At 36.5% G+C, this 23,165-nt stretch overlaps 1 protein-coding gene across 1 annotated transcript in view; it reads right to left on the bottom strand.

Moving 5' to 3' along the window:
* The window catches only part of TSBP1 (testis expressed basic protein 1), a 64,657-nt gene that overhangs the window by 26,555 nt on the left and 14,937 nt on the right, over positions 1 to 23,165 (bottom strand). Inside the window, exons 11-28 of the mRNA XM_043906929.1 lie at positions 22,411 to 22,449; positions 21,837 to 21,857; positions 20,100 to 20,120; positions 19,393 to 19,413; positions 18,814 to 18,834; positions 18,191 to 18,211; positions 16,593 to 16,613; positions 15,996 to 16,016; positions 14,080 to 14,100; positions 10,607 to 10,630; positions 9,946 to 9,969; positions 9,618 to 9,641; positions 9,129 to 9,149; positions 8,155 to 8,175; positions 5,357 to 5,377; positions 4,381 to 4,398; positions 2,814 to 2,834; positions 2,108 to 2,125 (exon numbers count right to left, since the gene is read on the bottom strand). Coding sequence (XP_043762864.1) covers positions 2,108 to 2,125; positions 2,814 to 2,834; positions 4,381 to 4,398; positions 5,357 to 5,377; positions 8,155 to 8,175; positions 9,129 to 9,149; positions 9,618 to 9,641; positions 9,946 to 9,969; positions 10,607 to 10,630; positions 14,080 to 14,100; positions 15,996 to 16,016; positions 16,593 to 16,613; positions 18,191 to 18,211; positions 18,814 to 18,834; positions 19,393 to 19,413; positions 20,100 to 20,120; positions 21,837 to 21,857; positions 22,411 to 22,449 — 399 coding nt within the window. The remainder of the gene's footprint in view (positions 1 to 2,107; positions 2,126 to 2,813; positions 2,835 to 4,380; positions 4,399 to 5,356; positions 5,378 to 8,154; positions 8,176 to 9,128; positions 9,150 to 9,617; positions 9,642 to 9,945; positions 9,970 to 10,606; positions 10,631 to 14,079; positions 14,101 to 15,995; positions 16,017 to 16,592; positions 16,614 to 18,190; positions 18,212 to 18,813; positions 18,835 to 19,392; positions 19,414 to 20,099; positions 20,121 to 21,836; positions 21,858 to 22,410; positions 22,450 to 23,165) is intronic.

Here is a 23,165-nt window from a genome sequence, read left to right as displayed (position 1 = left end):
AGTCTTCTCCAACACCACAGTTCAAAAGCATCAATGTTTCGGTGCTCAGCTTTCTTCACAGTCCAACTCTCACATCCATACATGACTACTGGAAAAACCATAGCCTTGACCAGATGGACCTTTGTAGGCAAAGTAATGTCTCTGCTTTTTAATATGCAATCTAGATTGGTCATAACTTTCCTTCCAAGGAGTAAGCATCTTTTAATTTCATGGCTGCAGTCACCATCTGCAGTGATTTTGGAGCTCCCCAAAATAAAGTCTGACACTGTTTCCACTGTCCCCCTATCTACTTCCTATGAGGTGATGGGACCAGATGCCATGATCTTAGTTTTCTGAATGTTAAGCTTTAAGCCAACTTTTTCACAGTTTCATATAAATAGGAAAGCTGGGGGATGACATGCAGTAATTGCTATGGTAGAAGTTATTAATATCTAGATGTTATTAATAGTTTGCATTATTATCAAGTATTAAAATTTCAAAGTTATTATGGATAAGCATTATTTATGAATTATAAGCTAATAGTGACTGTAAAGACTGTTATTACACTAAGTTAAAGATTTATTCTTTGCTTATAGGTCATTTAGAAAAGAGTTGAAATATAGTCATTAGAATGACTGGCCTTGTATGTGGAGGGGATATGAAAAGCTGCTGAAAAATAGGCAACTGGTGAATTTATACCTAAAATCTCATCCAAGTCAAGGTCATACTTCCACCTAGTGTATTGAACAGAGTTTGTATTAATGCTGTTACTTTTGAAAGTAGTAAAAATGGCCAAACATTTTATCATTTGATAAGAATAGCCAGTTTCCTCACAACACTTAGAGGGCACGTAACTAACGTCAACCAAGAAGCAGCTCTGTGTGACTGCCAAATAAAGAACTAAACTCCTAGAGGTACTTCAAAATCCTGTGTCAAAAACGTAAAAATAGATCTCTCTCGGGGTGTTACTTTGAAAGAGTAATGTAGTCTCTCTGACTAAAAGAGTTAGAGAGGCTATCATCCTCTAGTAACTGGAACATGAAATTTTAAAGTCTATTTTAGGAGACATAGGTAAGAGGGTAAAGTATGTATATATACACGTTTCTTAGGAAATTGAGAAAAAAGAATTTCACATTCGTTGATAATTTTTGAAAAATTCTTCCTTTTAAAAGTTCTCCACTGCAAAGTATGTTAAAGTAGACCTCGAGGATAGTAGGAGAAAGGTATCAGATGTTACCACATTCGAATGTAGCTCATAATTTTCCTGCCTCTCTCTTTTGGCAACGAGATTTGACTTCCTGCTCTCATCTCTTCATTGTCAGATTTTCCTCACAGCTTGACTTGCATTGATGAAATGTTTAAACTGTCACCAGCACTTGTTTCTCCCTATTTTTTTTTTTTTGTCAATAGGGGTTTATGTTTTCCACTAATTTATAAATAAAATAGTTGTTCCAGTAATGTGGAATAATGAGAATGAGAACTTCAAATTTTCAAGGAAATGATTAAAGACAATTCCAAATAAAGATAATATAAATTAAATTTTAAGAGACATTAAATAATTTACCCACAGCAACATGACTGGTAAATGTTTTAACTGAGATTTGATTGGTCTGTCTGATTCCTTTCTTAAACACTGAAATATATTACCTTTCCTTTTTTTTTTTTAAACCTATTAGCATCATACAAGTTGTTTTGTTCCATATTTAGAATAATTCCTTGGAGCATGTATATGGAAATGGAACTACGAGTTTAAAGGATACTCTATTTTTTATATCTTGCAACATACTACTTCTGCACGTTTGCATTCTAAAAGGGTTATGTTAATTTAAATAGGATCAGTGATGTATCAATGTATAATACTTACCAAAGCAATGCTGACATTGATTATTCTATTTAAATTTGTTTCTTCTTTGGGTGAAAAATACTACCTCAAGGTCTTAATTTTCTATCCTTTATTTTTTTTAACCAGTCATTGGGCATACTATGGTTTTGAAATTCATCAGTAACTTAAGGGTACTGGATAATGGGGAGGCAAAGTGGGTTGAAAAATGTGAATATGAAGTCCTTTACTTGAGGGCTAATTTTCAAAAAGACATTGGAATTAAGGACTAGATGAATAATAACTTACCAATAGGTACTGGAGTAACTGGCAGAACAACATGAAACAAACATATAAGAGCAGAATTTTAGGATCAAGAATATAGTTACCTTCCTTGTCTTTCCAAGGCAACAGAGAGATGTTTGGAAGACACTAAACCTCCCCCAGAAAGATATCCAAAATGGAATAAGAGGAATTAGCATTTCTTTGTGGTGAAGTAGTAGTCCTAATCTGATTCGACTGTCTTCAGTGTATTTCAATGTAGTAGAAAGGCAGACTGGGCTAATAACATAAATGCTTATGTCATTCTTTTTCTTTCTCCTCTAGTATACAGGATTTAAATCATGTGGAGAACTTTCAAAAAATTTGAATGCTAATTGCAATTATTCTCTTTCCTCTTCCCACACCTAACATATCATACTAAGTTTCCCTCTATTTTTTATTGGCATCTCCATATTTATTATATCCCCCCTATATATCTTTCCTTTTTGTTGTGTGGAAGGTTCTTGTTATTAAAAGCTCTTTGAATAGTTTTAGAAAACAAAATATTTTTTTATACTTAGTCTCAATCAATTATTTATTCTTTTTATTGAAAAATTAATAACACAGTAGGTTGCCAAATAAAAGAGAGAAAGACTGTTTATAAATAGGATAAATACAATTGGTCATATTTGGGAAAAAATCTCAGTTTATGATCCCAATTTGTACCAAATTTATGAAATGAAAAAGGACTTACTGATAGGTACTGCTACATGTGCTAAAATCCAAACACAAATGATTAGTATGGGTTGACGTTGATAACAGAATTGACACTGATAATAGAATTCTTACTGTTTCCAGACAAGAATTTCTCGGATGAAAAAGGAAGAGTAAGTTCCAAATCTTTTACATGAGTTACTTAAATCTTTCTTGTACAGAAACACAAACATTTTAAAAGGGTAAGAAAGGGGGAGGTTATTTTACTTTTATCATCTAATTTCTTATGGAAATTAAAATAACACAGAGCTTGGAAAAGCCTCATATCGTTTGTTAACTTTTTCATGTGAGTTTTCCCACTTTTCTCTTGTCATTCCTGTCTTACATTTGTTGAAAACATTTTCTTTTCTTGAAAAGTCAGTACAGCTAATTCCAAGATTTTCTTGGCATTCTTAATTATTTCTGCTTATCAGCTTCATCTTCTAGATATTATTTAATATTTCAAGTGGGAAGAAGTTGGTCTGTGTGTTTGCAAAAATTAATGAACACAAGCAATTCCAGCTGTCAGAAATGAAGATTGACTTCACTTTCCCTGTGTTTCTCCTTGGGCAATAATATATAATCTCTATCGTGTCCTTATCATAAGTCTCTTAAAATATATGAAGTCTAGTTTGTTTTTAGTAGGACATTTTAACTTACTATGAAAAAAATCAATCATGTTAATTTTTCCCACTTATCATTGTAATCTGTGCTTTGTATAGAATCATAAATATTCTAGTAGGATTCTGAGGAGAGGGTGTGAAAAATATAAATGTCAATTTTTTCCTTGAAATGGAAACAATCATTTTTAGGAAAAAGCCCACAGTGAGTGTATAACAAATATCAAATGGAAAGGAAATTTCTTAGAATTGCAGTTGTCATTAATGTAGATACAGAGAACATGGCTCTCATTGATCTAATTGATATTGTTTGGTAAGTAAAGATGGAAATATACTCTATAATACTACTGAGACATATTTGTCAGATACAACAGTTCCATTTCTAGAAGTGAGAGAAATAAGCTACATTTTCTTCTTATTTTCCCCAACTTCTCTAGATAAGAAACATGTCTAGAATGATCTAATTTACATATGAACTCTAGGACAGGAGTGTCTTTTTCTATTTTTGGTCCCTGCTATATTCCCAGTGCCTGGCACATGATAAGACCTCAATAATTATATTTTTTTGAATGAGTAAGATCTCAATGACTTTAACTTTGTCGATTCAGCTTTATTTCTGTCTTATGCTTTTAAAATTTTCTACCAAAGAGAATTTATAAACTCTAATAAAAATACTAACATTTAACACTTTTTTCCATAGGTAACAATTTACAAAAAAATAAAAAATGTTCAAAAACATTATTTCCAACTCCAGGTCACCTTTAACCTGTTTGTTATTTGCCATTTGTGAATTTTTTACTTTCAAAATATTCATCAGTGACTAGAGGAAGTTGATCAATATTAATAGAGAAATTGAAAAACTTGAATGTCAAGGTCTTACTTGTTCAGAAAAGGATATAATCAATACAGGAACCAACCCCAGAATTGATGGATAGATATAAAACTTACTTGGTGGTTCTTGCCTTACTGTGAAAGAGAAATAAAATAAATGAATGAGATGCGAAGAACGAGTTACTTCTCAAACTCTTTATGCTGGAAGTTTTAAAAAACAGAACTTTGAGAGATCACCAAACTATTTAGAATTAGTTAAATCAGTGGGAGAATAAATGTCTTCAGATTATTCTGCTCAAGTACCTTTTGAGTGCTTTTTTGGAAAGAAAGGATCAGAGAGGAATCATTGGAAGATGCTATTTCTTCCTTTTGATTTTTCTCTGCTAATTCAAACTTTCTGGTAAGATTTTTATGTCACACTTTATTGCCTCCTTATTATCATTCCTTGTTTTCTCATCACTTCTTTGGAATGATCATATTGATTTATCATGATCATTACTGTAATTCTTATTTGCTAATTACTGTTTTGTAGATTAATTTTAGAGAATTTCTCTTTTTCTCAGTCACATAGATATCTTAGGGCTGGTGACTCCCCATTTGAATGGGATGAAAGCAGTACTTGCTTTTAGATTCAAGTAAATAAACCTGAATTTGAATCTCAACCTCTTCTGCTCGTAATTGTGGGGTCATGAGCAAGTTACCTATTCTTACTACTTCCTTCTTCTTATAGGAATAGCAACATTTATCTGATATAATGTATATGCATATATAAAGCTAAGTACAGTGCCTGGTACCTTGCAAGTACGTAACAACTAGTATTTGTTATTATAGTACCCCATAGTGTACCAATTAGTTTCAATTATAGCCTCCAAATAAAAGTTTATAGTTCAAAATGAAGCAAGCTACTGAAAATATGAATAGGGAAACAAGAAGCTAGAAGGAGAGAAATACTAGAAAAAAATAAACCATAGAGTCAGAAATATAAATCTTAAGCCTTGGTGAACATTCACACTAGAAACAAGGCACAAAAGGGCCTCTAGATACCATGAAACATCAGTGATAATAACAGAGTTGAGAGAAACATGGGACCTACCTTTAGATTTTTCAGGTCTTGCTTTAATAAAAAAAGCAAATGATCAAATTAGTGTGATTGTCTAATGAAACAGAAACACATTTTCACTGATATTATGATGAGCATCATAGACTGAACAGTAGTGGAAAGAAAAAAAGAGTTTCTGCAAGGACCACTTTCCCTTGGAAATGTTATGGAAGAAATGGTCCATAGCTAGTGATGGAGCTCACTCTTTCTTTTCCCATCTAGGTCTCTGATTTTATTTAATTATCTATTGCTTCAATTTCAGTAACTTTTTTTTTAAAAATTTTTTTTCGATTTCAGTAACTTTTTTCATTTCAAAGATTTCAACTTTGTTCTTTTTTTACATCTGCTTATTCTTTTTCCAAACTGCATTAAAATATATATAATTTCTTGTTTTATCTTTTTTTAAAACATGGATAGTCTATCTTTTATTCCCCACGAGGGAAGTCACAACCTATCAGAGCTCCCATCTTTGCTGCTCTTATGATGTTATCTTAGCTCTACCATATGCTATATGCCATATCAACTGCTTTACCGTTCTAACTTTTCTCTCTCTCCTTAACCTCTTCAATTAGACTTTTGTTTCCCCTCTATCCTATTAAGATTGCTAATAACCCTCATTTTATAAAATTCAATGACCAATTCTCAGTCCAAATTTTTATTTCTTAAAAGTTTTAGGTGCAGTTGTTTATATACCCTTTTCATCTTGAAATACTCTCTTGAGTTCTATAACCCGCTCTCCTGGTTTTCCTTCTTCCTCCATGCACACTCCTTCTTTCTATACTTTGCTAGATTTTTTTCTTCTTCCCAACCTCTAAATCTGACGTTCCTGAGCACAATTCTTAGCATTCTTATCTTTATAGGCTCCATTGGTGATCAAATTTAGTCCAGTGGTTTTAAATGCTATCTTTACACTAAATTTGTCAAGTTTATTCTCCACCTGCTCTCTCCCTAAAGCAAGGGGAAGAGGATGTGAAATGGGACTGTCTCTATTACCCCCACATTGACTACTGAGATAAAAATCTAAGGAAAAAGAGTCTGTAACCTCTCATATTTCCCTCCTCATAAACTTAGGTGAGACAAACCCATAGGAAGGATTGCACGACTCAAGCCTAGTGGGAAGGGATTCCTAGAGCTGTGCAGTGCAGAGATGCTGCTCTAAGGCTTTTTTTGGGAGAGGGGATCAGGATGGGGAATGCATGTAACTCCATGGCTGATTCATGTCAATGTATGACAAAACCCACTACAATATTGTAAAGTAATTAGCCTCCAACTAATAAAAATAAATGGAAAAAAAAAACCCAACAAATAATGGCCAAATTAGTTCTTCTGTCCCACATATCATCCTTCTTCCAAGCCTTCATAAGCACACAAGTTTAAGAGGAAGGAGATTTAAAGCAGTCTTCAGGGTTGTGGGTAGTTGACCAAGAAACGATGTGGGATAGGAAGGTATGGTGATTTCCTTCCTGAAAGCAAATGAGAAGGACTTCAAGAGATTTGCTTAGAAAGACTGGGGCGGGGATTGTCTGTGAGAAAAGGTGTGTGACAAACCATTCCCTAGTTGAATGTCTGCTTGGTGGATTTGCTGATTTGTTTTGTGCATTTTGAGCATAGGGAAAAGAAAATTGAAGAGAGGGAGCAGAGTACAGTGAGGAGGATGTCTTGGAGCAGCAGGCATCTTCTTCCTTTTTCTAGTGACAAGAATACTTGAGCTTCTTGAAGGTCAGGTGGGCATTGTGGAAGATATCCAGGCTTGAGCTTTGGTACTGGTACTTCACTCAAGTTGGTGGCCTACTTGATGAGGGTACCTCATCAATGACAGGCTATGAGATATACTGTCAGGGGGGACAGACTAAGGGGTTTTGAAATAGTCCAGACTGGAGTCAGTACTTCCACATCAAGGATAGTGCAGTGGAGCCCTTAGAAATGGGCAAGCTCTTGTAGATTCCTTCCAAGAACTAAAACATGTATTCTACAAGTTGCTGTTTTTGTTCAGTCGCTAAGTCGTGTCCAACTCTTTGCAACCCCATGGACTGCAGTATGGCAACTCTTTGCATCAGATGACCACAGTTTTACCATTTGTGGGAAAATTGGGTAGAGTTAAGTAGCAGCTATGTTCTTTAGACTGTATATGACCTTCTAATTCTCCATAATTCCTGGGGGATGTACTTTACCTTATTCAGTTATATTACCTTTCTGGGCTCTGTTGGCATCTAAATTTTTAACCTTGACACGCACTTTGGGTTTTAATATTAATGTGATTTTATTTCAATCTGAGAAACCCTAGGGGATATTGGGCTTGCATAAAAATCACTTATAGGTATGATAACCAAATTCAAATTATGGAACACTAGAACAGTGAAAAATATGGCTTCATGGGTTCTATATTAAATATCACCATGGTTTGGTTAGTTGCTAAGTCATGTCTGGCTCTTGCAACCCCATGAACTGTAGCCTGCCAAGCGCCTTTGCCCATGGGATTTTCCAGGCAAGAATACTGGAGTGGGTTGCCATTTCCTTCTCCAAAATATCACCATGGTCAGTGCTTTATCTGGTTTAAATATTAAGTCACTGTTGGTATTTGTAATCTGAGAAGATAAGAGCTGAAATAATAAGAACTCCTATAGTTATGTATCGAAAAGGTCATTTTGCATTCCTAATCTTAAGGCCTTTGGGTAATATGGAAGGAACTGAATATGAGAAACATGAGTCTCAACCGTTTGGCTAGTTAAAATAAAAACATCTAAGCTGAGAAAAAGTCTCACATAAGACAGATTGATAAGTAAAAAACTTACTTGAGGTTCTCTGTGAAATCACTAAAAAATAAACAAAAAGAAATCCATGTAATTTTTCTTAAATACAAAAATATAATATTGTCTAATATATTCTGTCTGTGTCTGTGAGGGGAGAACTTGGGTGGGAATAAGAAGAAAGCATTGCAAATGGCCTTAGAAAGCAGTTGTAGTGCAAACTTAGATATGAGATTAAGCAGTGTTGACTTAATTATGAAGTCAAGGCAGGGTTTTATCAAAAGTCTTCTTCATATACTGGATCTGAACAACTTTGGGTACAGTGCCAGGCAAAGATAGCTGGATATTTCTGTTTTGGATAGCAATGTATTCTTTGAGGGAACACTCAAAAGTCTGTCTCCATTTAAACATCATTTTGGACTTCCTTCTCTCTCAAAAAAATCTGCCTACCTCTGTTATTTCATAATATTCAGTTTTTTTGTTGACAAATGCTACCTTACTCCTTTTTGTTCTGGCTGTACCACATGGCATGCAGGATAGTTCCCCAACCAGGGACTGAACCCCTGCTCCCTGCACTGGGAGCACAGAGTCTTAACCACTAGATTGCCAGGGAAGTCCCTAATCAGTATTTTCTTAAATTATGTATAATGTAAGGGAAAGTATTAGTCACTCAAGTAGTCATGTCTGAATCTTTGTGACCCCATGGACAGTAGCCCATCAGGCTCCTCTCTCCATGGGATTCTCCAGGCTAGAATACTGGAGTGGGTTGCAATTTCCTTCTCCAGGGGATCTTCCTGACCCAGGGATCAACATGGTTCTCTCACATTGCAGGCAGACTCTTTACTGACTGAGCCATGAGGGAAGCCCTTAATAATAATGCCCATAAAATAATGTAGGGGAAGCTGAGTAATAAGAAAATAAGAGAGCAATCAGAAAATCAAATCACTATAACAGAAAAAAGTCCCTCAGACTTTGAAGACCAAACATAACCAAAGTAGAGAGAGAGATGTTATACTTACTTATGGGTGCCAGGGGCAGACCTAAAAAACAAGTCAGATATCAGTGGATATTTGTTTGAAAAAAACAACTTTCTTTTTAAGGAATTATATTTGTGTAGGGGAAAAGCTTATTTGTCCCATAGCTCTTTGTTTAAATTATGGTTCTATGACTATGTATTCTTGGGCCAGATTGTGGCCTCAGTTTCTTAGTCTTTACAGAGAGGTCAGTGGAGTTACTCTAAGAATTAAATAGTGTAAAGTATTAATAATTAAAGCACTTATATAGTTCTGATCACATAGGAGATGCAAGGTAAATACATGTTTGCAATTAAGTAAATATAAGTTGACTTCTCAGAGAAAGAAGTTGGATGAGCAGAAGGCAGAGGGAATTGAGAGCTATGAGTCTCAGGTTTCTACACAGAGTTAGAAATGAGGAGGACAGGGTCTGGTCCTTAGGCCTTCTAGAGAACAATTACAATAGGAAATAGTGGAAAAATGGATGAAACTTACCCCTGAGCATTGAAGGTGGACAAGCTGAAAGACAGAAAAATATCATCACAACTCTTTTCTCTCCCACTGTATTTCTTTTTTAAAGAGAGTTCCTTCGTGATAGGTCATTATAATAGTAGGAAAAAATGTTACCTTTGGTCTTTATTTGCTTTTAATATAAGTCAGCAGGATTTGGACTTTTCAAAAAATCATTTATAACAATGGAATTTTGACCATGAGAGGATAAGCGATTAGTTAAAGCAGGATGTACCCTATGCCCAGAAATTCCAGCATAACTGGGGAAAGGAGAAATAGGACCCCTCAGTGGAAGAAACATGGAGTGACTTACTGAGGGCTTGTGGAGCTGGTCCATCTAGAAAATACAATCGAGAAAATTTTTATCTTTCCCCCTACTTTTTCCCCATTCAATATGTTTTTCATTTTGTGAAGTCCCTTGTAGCATATCATTTTTAACTGCTGGGAAGCTTTCCTCTCTGCTCTTTATTTTTTACATGAATCAGTGGAGTTTTTTTTTTCCCCCCACAGAGTTATTAAAAAGCTGATAGACTTACTGAAAATATGAATGTGAGACATGAAGGAAACAGCTACTTCTAATCTTTGAAATACCTGTATGGTCAGGGAAGTTTCCTCAAGTATCTTGGAATTCAAACTTGGAAAAACAGACTAAGTAGGGCAGGAGGTCCAAATGAAAACTGTCTTAGAAACTTCTTATCCCCTCTTTTCTCTCCCGTCATTTTTTCATTGTCTGTAGGTATTCTTTTGTTGGTCTTTATAACTAAGCAAAACTTTTTTCTCCCCTCTTCATTTTTACGTAAATTAGTAGTGTCAGACCTTTCCTGGTCAAAATAACCCAGAGGCATTTTGATAGCCAGGTTGCAAGAGAACAAGATGTACCTCAAGCCCTTTGTATTTCAGTATGGCCAGGTAAAGACTTTTGGACCCCATTAGAAATCAGTTAAACTCTGGGGCAAACAATCAAACAGACTTACTGACTGCATGAGGAGTTGATCCCGCTGAAAACAAGCAGAGATATTTTTTTTATTACTCATTTCTTGTCTACTCTTCTGTTCATTTTTTTCTGTCAGAGACAGAAAAAGTTTTTCTGACCAGACATTTGAACTTTCCAGAAAAATTATAATCAGTTGATGGAATACTGGTTAATGGAGAAGCAAAAGGGAAAATAAAATAGGAATTTCAAATTCCTATACCAGAACTCAAGTTCCAATAGACATTTCTGGACCTTGATAAGTACACAGCAGAAAAATAAACAATTTACTAATTGCTGATATAAATGACCTAGCAGGAAAATAGAAATATTATCTGTATCTTTTTCTCTCACTCATTTTTCCCTTCTGCATGGAAAGTCCCTAACTAACAATCTTTAGAACCATGGAGAAATTTTTTTTCTGTTCTTTATTTTTATATGACTCAGTGAACATTCTGGAAACTTGTTAATAACTAAGTGGAATTCTGAATAATGGAAAAATAAAAGGTCAAGGAAGTGGGAGCTTTAAGTTATTGCAATCCCAATAAGGATGTATAAATTTTGGTTCAGGTAAATCTGTTAGATACTGCTGGAGACAACTGAGTTCCTTTGGAAAGGGCGATATTCAAACTTACAGGATGATCTTGAAGCTGAAAAGCAAAGAGAGAAATCAGGGTGTAAAGGCTGATGAAATAAGAACTAGTTTTCCTCTTACTATTCTGAGAGAGAGTATCCGAAATATCTGTGGAGATAGAATCAAATCCTTGTAGGTGTTGTAGCACACTGTGGTGGGGAATACAATTGCCATCATACCTTGTAGGTTGAATTGTAGGATTCTGCCTTCTGCTTAGTCTGGGAGGCTGCAGGAAAGGGAGATGACTTATCTCTTCCCTTTTTGCAGTGGCTGGTCAACTACTTAAAATCTTACAGTGGTGTAGGTAATTTAAACTGTATTGCCTTTACTATTTTTCTTCCTTTTTCTTCAGCCTTCTCAAGGTCTCCTTCACTCATGTAAATATACTCCCTCTCTTACTGACAAGTCACAGTAAACTTCAGATAGTTTCCTCCATTTTAAAATATAATATTATATATATATACACTTTATATATGTATATATTTGTATATAATGTATGTGTGTATGTATGTGTGTATGTGTTAGAAATGCAAAAAAGCAAAATGGCTGCCTGAGGAGGCCTTACAAATAGCTGTGAAGAGAAGCGAAAAGCAAAGGAGAAAAGGAAAGATATTCCCATTTGAATTCAGAGTTCCAAAGAATAGCAAGCAGAGACAAGAAAGCCTTCCTCAGTGGTCAGTGCAAAGAAATAGAGGAAAACAACAGAATGGGCAAGACTAGAGATCTCTTCAAGAAAATTAGAGATACCAAGGGAATATTTCATGCAACAATGGGTTCAATAAAGGACAGAAATGGTATGGACCGTTAGGGTTAGCAGAAGATATTAAGAAGAGGTGGCAAGAATACACAGAACTGTACAAAAAAGATCTTCACGACCCAGATGATCACGATGGTGTGATCACTCACCTAGAGCCAGACATCCTGGAATGTGAAGTCAAGTGGGCCTTAGAAAGCATCACTATGAAGAAAGCTAGTGGAGGTGATGGAATTCCAGTTGAGCTATTTCAAATCCTGAAAGACGATGCTGTGAAAGTGCTGCACTCAGTATGCCAACAAATTTGGAAAACTCAGCAGTGGCCACAGAACTGGAAAAGGTCAGTGTTCATTCCAATCCGAAAGAAAGGAAATGCCAAAGAATGCTCAAACTACTGTGCAATTGCACTCATCTCACACGCTAGTAAAGTAATGCCCAAAATTCTCCAAACCAGGCTTCAGCAATATGTGAACCGTGAACTTCCAGATGTTCAAGCTGGTTTTAGAAAAGGCAGAGGAACCAGAGATCAAATTGCCAACATTTGCTGGATCATTGAAAAAACAAGAGAGTTCCAGAAAAACATCTATTTTTGCTTTATTGACTATGCCAAAGCCTTAGACTGTGTGGATCACAATAAACTGTGGAAAATTCTGAAAGAGATGGGAATACCAGACCACCTGACCTGCCTCTTGAGAAATCTATATGCAGGTCAGGAAGCAACAGTTAGAACTGGACATGGAACAACAGACTGGTTCCAAATAGGAAAGGGAGTACATCAAGGCTGTATATTGTCACCCTGCTTATTTAACTTACATGCACACTATATCATGAGAAATGCCAGGCTGATGAAGCACAAGCTGTAATCAAGATTGCCAGAAGAAATATCAATAACCTCAGATATGCAGATGACACCACCCTTATGGCAGAAAGTGAAGAGGAACTAAAAAGCTTCTTGATGAAAGTGAAAGAGGAGAGTGAAAAAGTTGGCTTAAACCTCAACATTCAGAAAACGAAGATCATGGCATTCAGTCCTGTCACTTCATGGGAAATAGATGGGGAAACAGTGGAAACAGTGTCAGACTTTATTTTTTTGGGCTCCAAAATCAGTGCAGATGTCTGATTGCAGCCATGAAATTAAAAGACGCTTACTCCTTGGAAGGAAAGTTATGACCAACCTAGATAGCATATTAAAAAGCAGAGACATTACTTTGCCAACAAAGGTCCATATAGTCAAGGCTATGATTTTTCCTGTGGTCATGTATGGATGTGAGAGTTGGACTATAAAGAAAGCTGAGTGCAAAAGAATTGGTGCTTTTGAACTGTGGTGTTGGAGAAGACTCTTGAGAGTCCCTTGGACTGCAAGGAGATCCAACCAGTCCATCCTAAAGGAGATCAGTCCTGGGTGTTCATTGGAGGGACTGATGTTGAAGCTGAAACTCCAATACTTTGGCCATCTCATGCGAAGAGTAGACTCATTGGAAAAGACCCTGATGCTGGGAGGGATTGGGAGCAGGAGGGGAAGGGGACGACAGAGGATGAAATGGCTGAATGGCATCACCGACTCGATGGATGTGAGTTTGGGTGAACTCTGGGAGTTGGTGATGGACAGGGAGGCCTGGCGTGCTGCGATTCATGGGGTTGTGAGGAGTCAGACATGACTGAGCGACTGAACTGAACTGAACTGATGTGTTAGTTGCTCAGTTGTTTCTGACTCTTTGTGATCCCATGGACTGTAGCCTGCCAGGATTCTCTGTCCATGGAATTCTCCAGGTAAGAATACTGGAGTGGGTTACTATCCCCTGCTCTAGGCGATATTCCCTACTGGGATTGAACCTGAGTCTTCTGCACTGCAGGTGGATTCTTTACTGTCTGAGCCACCAGAGAAGCCCATAATATATGTTACATATACGTGTATATTACATTATGTATTTTGGGTTATTAAGTGGGATTGTAGTCCCCTCAATTCATTTATTCTTGGGGTGAGGTGCAGCTAGATAGTGGAAAGAGCAAGGGACTGGGAAACGTAAATTTCTATACCGAGACCTGGGAGGAAGCTGAAAGCAACTATAAGAACAGGCATGGAACTTACAGGTCATTTCTGAAGTTTCAGCTGGTGGAAAAATGGAAGGAAAAAAAAGCAGAAATTAGTTTGTAGAATCAAGAGAACTCAGTTCTCACATTATGGGCTTAAAAAGAGTAACTGCAGAGAGGATGCAGGGAACTCTGAAACCTGCCTGTTAGCTGAGGGTCTGGGCTTAAGCACCCACCCCTGTTCTTTGTATTCTCAGGTCTGTATCTCCTGCCTGGGGCAGAAAAGTGGCCATCCTTTCCATCCCTTTTGGGTCTTGTAAATAGAAGAAACACTTTCAGATGTTGATAAACTTAAACTTGTGCTTCTGCACTTCTGTGTACTTTTGCCATTCTTATCTTCACTAGTCTTTTTCTTTCCTAATGTTTTAATTGATTTGAAAAGTCTTCTTCCAAATGCTTCTCTTTCCTAGTCCCATTTGAAGCACTTGTTTTTGTTAATTAAAAAATTAATCAATGTGTTTTGTGCATTCTCCAAATCATGGGTAATCTTGGGGAAAGCTTAGGAAGGAATGAATGTAGCAATATAATTCATTTAAACATTGCTATGTATTTAAAAGTGTTTACACATAGGGAGAGGGATTAAGCAGGGAGAAAAAGAAGGGAAAGGGAATTGATGTACCTATATAGATTCTCTGGCACACGTGACCATTAGGGGACTTGGACCAATGGAGCCCTTCCTTTAGCCACAGTGGGATCCTCTGAGGTGAACTGATTTAGGATTTTTCCCCCTTATAAGAATTATGAGAACTTTCAAGACTGTAAGTCTTGGTGATAATAAAAAGTACTGAGAAAGGCAGCCTTGATTTAGGGGAACAGTCAGTAAATGATGGCTGGTATTCATCCACAACAAGAAGCATTTAGGGCAGGTAACATCCATTTCAGCAGTCATAGTATGATTGTGTGGGAGATCGCCTGTAGTCACCACATTTTGAGTTCCTTTTTCCAAGACATCCTGGAGGACTGTAAACTCCACAGCAACAGAGGTCAACCACATCTTTCTCTCTCTTATTCATGACTTTATCCCCGGGGCACATCAGTTTCTGATACATGATAGAAGCTCAGCTAGTTGAAGTAATGTCTGAGTACACCCGACTTGCTTTCTGATAATTTTTTCCTATTTGGCTTGAACTTGGGGATGCTATCACTTAATTTCCATACTAAAATTTTTCTATCACATGGGATTGGTTTTGACACTCCAGATTTTGACACCAGCTTTGCTCTTTCTAGCTGCAGTACAAACTTAACCTTCCACTTTCTTCTACTTGTGGTTTGTAGGTACCTGATGAATCTGTCAGTTCCTGTAATTGCAGCCCAACTACTGTCATATCCTGTTCCCCTGAGCTCATGTGTGTGTGTGTGTGTGTGTGTGTGTGTGTGTGTTGAGGGTTGTTTGGGGTGATTGGGCAGGATGGGACTTGAGAAAGAAAAAGGTCTTGGGGGAAAAGATGAGGGATCCCAGGGTAGACTAGATCCTGAGCAATATTCCTAGAAACTAGAAGGAATCTGGTAAGGCCTCTTTCTGTTTACATTTGATTGTCTTTTCCCTCTTTTACATTTATTTTCAAATATTGCCTGCCTTTTCTCATTGTCTTTACATTGTCTCCATTATCTTTGAGTAGGCCCTTATAAACTACAAAGCACTTCAGAACTGGAAAGTCATCCTTACTATTCTTCTTCTGTCACATTAGAAAATTTTATATTGTTTTAGAAGCCATTACTGATCATTATTGAGGGAATTTTCTTATTCCTTCTCTATAAAAAATAGCCCTGGAAAATTCTAGGCAGGTAGAAATTGGGAAGCATGAACACATGTCTAAAACCACTATCTTTCTGGCAATAGATACATTTAAGACAGAAAACAGGCCCTTTAGACATTGCAGAACACCAGAGGAAAGAAATAGGTAAGGGACTTACCACTGGGTCCAGTATATTGTACTAAAAACAGAAATAAACATAAATTATTGTACTTGTTAAACATGAAAAACACATGTGTACCATTGATGTTTTCCAAAGGAGAGCAATGAAAACGGTTTCTCTGGAATAACTAAATCCCAGTTTTCAAGATCAAATATTTTTTACTGCACTGCTGTTGGACTATAGCCTTTCCATAAGAATCGCATCTTCCTCTAGGAGATTTGTAACCTTGTTTTAGTTGGCAAGATAACCACTTCATTGTTGCCTTTCCAAGTGTTTAAGGTAAAATCTTAATTATATTCTCTTCTCTCCATTTGCCTCATTTTTTTTTTCTTCACATCATTTTTTATCCTTCTCTGAGCCATCTTTCTATTGTCTTCTTCATCATTTCTTACATCATCCTCCCCTAGATTCTGTTGCATCTTTTCTTTGGAATGGTTCTCTAATAATTATTGACAAACCACTATTATCACTATTATAATTATCACTGTTATTAATTTGAGTAATATGTAAGAGTGGAATATATGTACCTTATTAATGTACATATGCATCTTATTAATATATATGTATATATACACATACATATGGGCAACTTACCAACAGGTCCTGGAGTTTGCACTAAAAAGAAATCCAAATTGACAAATGAGTATAGGTGTTCGGATGAAGAATACATCTTTTAATGAATTTTATTTAGGGATGAGACTTGGAGGGGTAGAGTATGGTAGAGGAAGTTGTATCAGTAATGAGAACATCCGGGAGCTTGGTTAACTATAGAACAAAAAAGGGATGTTCAAATATACTGCAATTCAGCCTGAGGTGAGGGTTTCCTAGGATCCTTGTCAACCAAGGAGACAGAAAAGAAATGTGAAAGTTTATACTTTTCTTTCCTGTCAGTAACAGAAGATATTGCTTTTTCAAGGGACCACCCTGTACTAAAGTATTTCTGACCAGCTAATATGTTCTAGGAGTAGGTATTAGGGTAGGAAGATAGAAGTCCTGTCTTCTCACAGCTTCCAGCTTACTGGGAACTGATAAAGGGTCAAAGACTGCCTTGATTAGTTTTAGTGTCTGTGGACAAAGGGTCAACAAAGTCTTCAGTTTTAATGAGAATTTAGCCTTCAGTTGATTTTCTAGCTCTGATCCTTTGGTGACCTGATAAAGATTGTAAATCTGCCATGTTACTTGGCAACATTGGTTTTACACAAGAATGATCCTTGAACAGTGAACTGCATCTGAACTGGGAGAACTATAAATACCTATTAGAAAGCCATGACTTTGGGCTTCCTTGAGTGTAGTGCCCATGTGTTTAGGGATTTTCTTATGGGATCTCTTTAGACATCTGCACAGACCATTGTCAAGATTACTATAGCAGAAGAGGAATGGGTATAATATCTGCCTTACCCACCACCGTTGAATCTAACAACATAATGCATTTGAAATTTAGAAAAGTCATAAAGCATTATACGAATCATTCAAAGAATGTGACTAGATACAAATACAAGACTCATATTCATTTTGTCAAATGAGCATAGAGGAACCTAAAATCATATTTCTTTAATTTTATAATTTAAAAATATTTTCAGTTTTTGCTAGGAATACTATAATCCAGTGTGTGAAGCTATGACTGTTTGCTCTTGTTTATAAGCATATAATGATGGATAATTGTATCTTGAAGCCTAACCATTATTTATAATGTTTCTATGGAAAAATGCAACAGGGCAAGTTGCTAAAAGTTGGTGAAATAGAACCTACCTATCCTGGAGAGAACTTTTCAGAGTAGTTAGAAATGAAAAGAATCTGAAAATTTCTTTTTTTTTTTTTTTAAACAAAATGAAGATTATATAATGAAAGATTACATGCACAGAAAGCAAGAAGTTTAGAAGCTATGTTCTAAATTTTTATTACATATTGGTTTTAAAGAGCTAGATTATGTACTAAAGTGGGAACAGCTCACAGAAGACCATTCTTAGGGGACTTTTTTTTTTTTAAACTTGTTTTTCAGCTTCATAGTTAACATCTTTTATTGCAGAACCTGGTTGAATCTAGCCTTTAGGAATTCCGGGTGGGATAATGAGGCAGTGGAAACACTTGGTCCTGGAGACTGTGGGCATGAATCATTGAAATAAAAATAGACTGATGTTTTAAGCATTATAAAGGATTAAATGGTGTTATAATTTGAGACTTAAGTGACTTACCGATGGTCTTTTGAGAGAGTTCTATAAAAGAATAAAAAAGAAGAAAAGAAGTGAAAAAAACTGAGGAGGTGCTTTCAGGTTCTGGTTTGCATTCCCTAGTAAGACTCTGTACCACCAAACTTGGGGAAAGCTGCAGCTGGGTAGTGGGGCTGTTGCCTTTCTTGCTGGAATGGTAAGAAAAATCTATTACATATAAGAGCTCCTCATCTAATGGATCCACTGAGAGGGTAAGTAGTAAAGAGAGATTACCCTGGTGGTCCATTAAAATCTCTGTAGAGGACTGGAAAAATCCTTCTCCGTTTAAACTTGGTTATCTTCCTTTCTCCCTTGTTTCATTTCACTTCATCTCATTCTGGTCTTAAAAGTCCTTTGTATGATGTTGACAAGTCTTTGGAAATCTACAAGTGTTTGTCTTTTACTTTATAGCTTGTATTTAGCAGTGGAATGTACATTCACAGAATCATTCATGACTTGCGAAAATGCTTGTAGAAGAAAATTGAAAGGTCAAGAAAATGTGGACCCCCCAAACCCCTGAAGTTCCAACATGGAATCCAAGGGAGGATCTTTAATATACTGAAGGCAATTAAAATGCTTTACAGTGAAGAATTAGACAGCAAACTTACTGATAGGTCCTGTACCTCCAGCTGAGAAACACAGAGAGAGAGAGAGAGAAATCAGTATGTTGCACAACTGTGAAAGATACCCATTCTCCAACACTTACTCGAGAGGGAGTGTCATAATGAAAATCCCAGGGAGATCAAAGGTTGTGTGTATGGCAGTACTTGGATAGGGTTCCTGTTGCACAACCTAGGAGACCTACAGGAATGGAGGCCTTCCCTTTTCAGTGATGATCGAAACTCTTTAGAGGATTTGGAAAGACTCATTCCCACTAATTTGTAATGCCTTTTTATTTTCTTACAATTTTTTCTTTTTTTCCTCATTCCTTTAGGGACTTACTATTTGAAAAGTGAACCTTCCCTTGCTGACAGCATTAGGACTGCTTCTAAGAGGGTCCTTTTCTTTTCTACTTTCTTACATTAGCCCATAGAAGCTCTACTTCATTCAGAGCTTTTTTGGAAACTGTGATAGGAATACTAGGGGAGTCAAGAAGCATGATATCAAGAAAAAGGGCAGATCAGTTCTAAAGACCTGTAGGTCAGACGTCAAAGGAAACAGAATAGATAAGCAAGTTCAGTACTTACGAATAGGTGCTGTGAATTGCACTGAAATATAGAGAGGAAGGAAATTGGTGTGGTTTGATACTAACTGAATTCTTATGCCACTAATATTATTTTTAAGAACCCAGGAAGACCCATAATCCACCCACTGGATCAAATCTTTCAGCATTCATCTTAAGTGATAAGTCTATGGCAGAGAAGAATGTATAGAACCTAGTCTGAAGGTCATTATCTCTTCTCCTTCACCCTCATCCCTTTCCCTCTTCTGTTTTCCTCTTTTCTCTACCTTTCAGCTGTCTCAAAGGATTCTGACTATTTAGGAATTGGTAGATGTCAGTTCCTTTATCTTTTTTTCATCACCATCTCTTCCTTTGTCTTCACCATGCTTATTCTTTTGCCTTCTCCTAGAACTACCTGTTTTTCTTGTAGTTCTTCCCTCAATTTAGGAAAAGCCCATAAATAACAGTTTTGATTATTTTGATCATAACTCAGATACTTTTTTCCTGGTCATTATTTTAAATATAAATTATTTGGCTTTCCCTTGTCTTAAACTCAGTTACAATTCAGGGTATCTATTTCTGATAGCTTAGGCATCAGGAGATTGAAATGCAATCAAGAAGCATGACTGGGAAAGCCTAGAGATGCAGAAATGGAAACAGGGTAAAGAGAGGGTCCCCTATCCCACAGAAGACTAAAGGGTGTCAGAATTAGGAAACAGAAAAGGAACTCACTTATTGGGCCAATAGTTCCAGCTAAAATATAAGAAAAACAAGACAGAACTAATTAGAATGGTTCTTTGGCATAGGAAAATACAATTTTCATTGAAATTATTTCTGGGAAAACATCAGAAGTATAGACACCAGTACCAAAATTTCCACTTCCCTGGAAAAGTAAATGAAGTTTATTCTTCATTCTCCATCTTGGAGGATCCCAGGACTACTGGCTCTGGCAGCTGGAGCTGCAAGGGTGCAGTGGTCAGTGTTCCTTCCCCAGTGGGTGCCTTATTTGTAGCTCTGTAGATTACAGGCCGTTGTCCTTCCTCCAGCTGGGCTAATTTGAACTTGTTTAGCTAGAAACCATAACCTCGGAGGAAGTGGAAATTTCTGTCTCTTTTAAGTGACCTTGGTTCCCTTATTCGACAGATTAACTTCATCTTCAATATCTTAGTGTCTAAGAGGGAATAGAAACTTCTAGATAGACTCAAGACATTCACAGGTATAGTTGGAGGCTAAAGAGATTGAGGCATGAGATACCCATGCTTAGCAATAATAGCCTTCTCTTTCTTTACACACATACACATGTACCCCTCTATACCTCCTAGGTGCACTTCTGTGGCACCTCTCCAATATTTATGCTTGAAGTTTGAATTTTGATTATCTTAATCATGTTTCATGTGCATAAACGCTCCAGGAGGAGTAGACACAGGATGTGATTTGCCATGAGCCCTAACTCCTCAAATTGTTGTTCTTCCTCCTCCCTTCAGGGCTGGCACTGCCCAAGTGCTCAAGTTCTGAACATCTTCAGGAGTGATGGATAGAGATGTGTTAGGAAATTAATCAAACCTCTCTGAGTTTCATCTTTCTTATTATTGGCTTTAAGGATACTCTTTGTGTGGAGAATCTTTAGAGATAGAGGAACTAGTTAAACTTAGGTCAAGTACACTCAACTTTTTATTTCCTTTCCAAATGCAAAAGGATTGAAACTTTGTAAAGCAATAGTTCTAAACTTTACTGTGCACACAAATCACTTGGGGATATTGTTCAAAAGCAGATTCTGATTTAATAGTTCTGAGAATGGGTGTTAGGCTGATACTCTGCATTTGTCATAAACTCCAAGGTGATGCCAACACAGGTCCTTGGACTCACTTTATACAGCAAGGCCATAAAGGACTGGTAAAATTTCAGAGCATTTGTACATTTTTACCTTTTACCGTTTTTTTTTTTTTTTTTCATTTCTAAATCAACTGCCTCTCACTCATCCTCACTCTTTATTCTCCCCTAGTGCTTCTACCAGAAATGTTTGGCTGTATCATTTAAAATGCTATCTGGACACTTCTTCCAGATTTACTCTTTGATAATAGCAGGGCATATAAATTCCACACAACTGTCAACAATATCCTGGGTATCCTAGGTCAGCCGGTTGGAACTCACTATCTTCGTCCTCTGAGTGTTACTGGGATTTCTAACACTTTTCTAACACTTTTTCTAACACTTTTCTAACACTTTTTCTAACACTTTTCTAACACTTCCCTCTGCCACCGAATCTCAGAATTTTTATATAATTAAAACTGACAGTACTTCCTCACAGAGGAACCTAGCTAGTTAAGATAATATTAGAGAATAAAGAGAAAAGAATTAACAAGTTGTGCAGGCGGGGTTAAAAACATCCAGGGATAGGAGTGTCTTACATATTCTAACAGTAAAATGATGCAAAACACAGGAGGATTAAAATACAGAAAAAGAACTTACTTATGGGTCCTACAGTGCCAGCTAAAATGTAAACATAAACAAGTTTGACTGAAGAATGTACATTTCATGGAGCTTCAGAATAAGCATTTACTACATATCAGATTTACATGGAGGGCAGTGAGAGGGTGAATCTGCATTTCCCCCCAACCCTTTCCCTTAGGAATACAATAAGATCATATTCTCTCCAATTATTTTTTGTATTCTCAATTTTTGTAGTTGTCTTGCTGTCAGATCCTTCTGAAAGTTTGTTTTTGCCAAATAACCCCATCAAACTGGGGATTTTATTTTACTTTTTGGCTAATTACTTTATTTTTTATTAGCGGAATTTCCACTTTGCAAAATAAGAAAACCATTAGTTACTTAGGGGCATCCTGAAATCAACATCAAGTTCCTCATACCAGTAAAGGAGAGCAATAAAATAATGAGTAATTGTTCTCTTTCTTCCATCTTTATGTGCCTCAACTACCTCCCCCGTAACCCCCTAATAGTAGGCACTCCCCCCTCCCCCCAGCCCAGTCCCACAGTAGTAGGCACTTTGTAAAAATGGAAACAACTGAGTTGAGGGGAAACTTACATAGAGGTTCTGGTGTTGCTTTTAAGTCATTTGTATCACCTATGATGAAAATTGACAAGAACTTTGAGAAATAAATGCTGTTTGACCAAAAGAGAAAGAAAATTGACAAATATAATCCCACTTAGATTTAGACTTTCAGAGGGCATGAGGTACAAATACCCTTGAGGTTAAAGATCCTATGTTAGAGAGTCCTGGCTTTGCTACTTTCTAGCTCTTTGACTGGGTAAGTCACTAAACCTTTGAAACATAAATTTTCTAATCTTTAAAATGGAAATCATATCTCCTGTCTTACTTACATTGCAATGTTGCAGTGAAAAAGGAAGCGTAATAATGGATAGGAAAGCTGAAAAGTTCTAATAGAAATGTTATGGAAAGAAATATTCAATGACTATAAGGAATGAAATTCTTTTGCAAAATAGTTTTCACTGCATTTAAGGTATTTTGCTTTATTTTACTTTTCTTCTACTTTCTTGCTTCTCTCTTTTATTTCTTACTGTCATTTAGAAAGTTCTGAATGTTGGTGACAGGACATAATTATGAGCATTTCAGTGTGTTTTTCTGATTTATTAATCTGTGTGATTTTACTCTTAAAAAACTATCCTTTTGTTTTCCTTAGTTACCTTGCAGTCTCTTAACTATTGTTTCTGGCTTGAAAAACCCATCTTATTTTCAGATGCCAAAAGTCTCTTTACTGAACCCAGTTTTTTTTTTTAATGAAATGAGTTAATTTTCTCATGGAATTCCCAAGGTTTTGC

Source organism: Cervus elaphus, chromosome 7 (assembly GCF_910594005.1).
Source record: "Cervus elaphus chromosome 7, mCerEla1.1, whole genome shotgun sequence".
Classification (NCBI taxonomy): Eukaryota; Metazoa; Chordata; class Mammalia; order Artiodactyla; family Cervidae; genus Cervus; species Cervus elaphus.
This window is presented reverse-complemented; position numbering and strand designations above follow the sequence as displayed.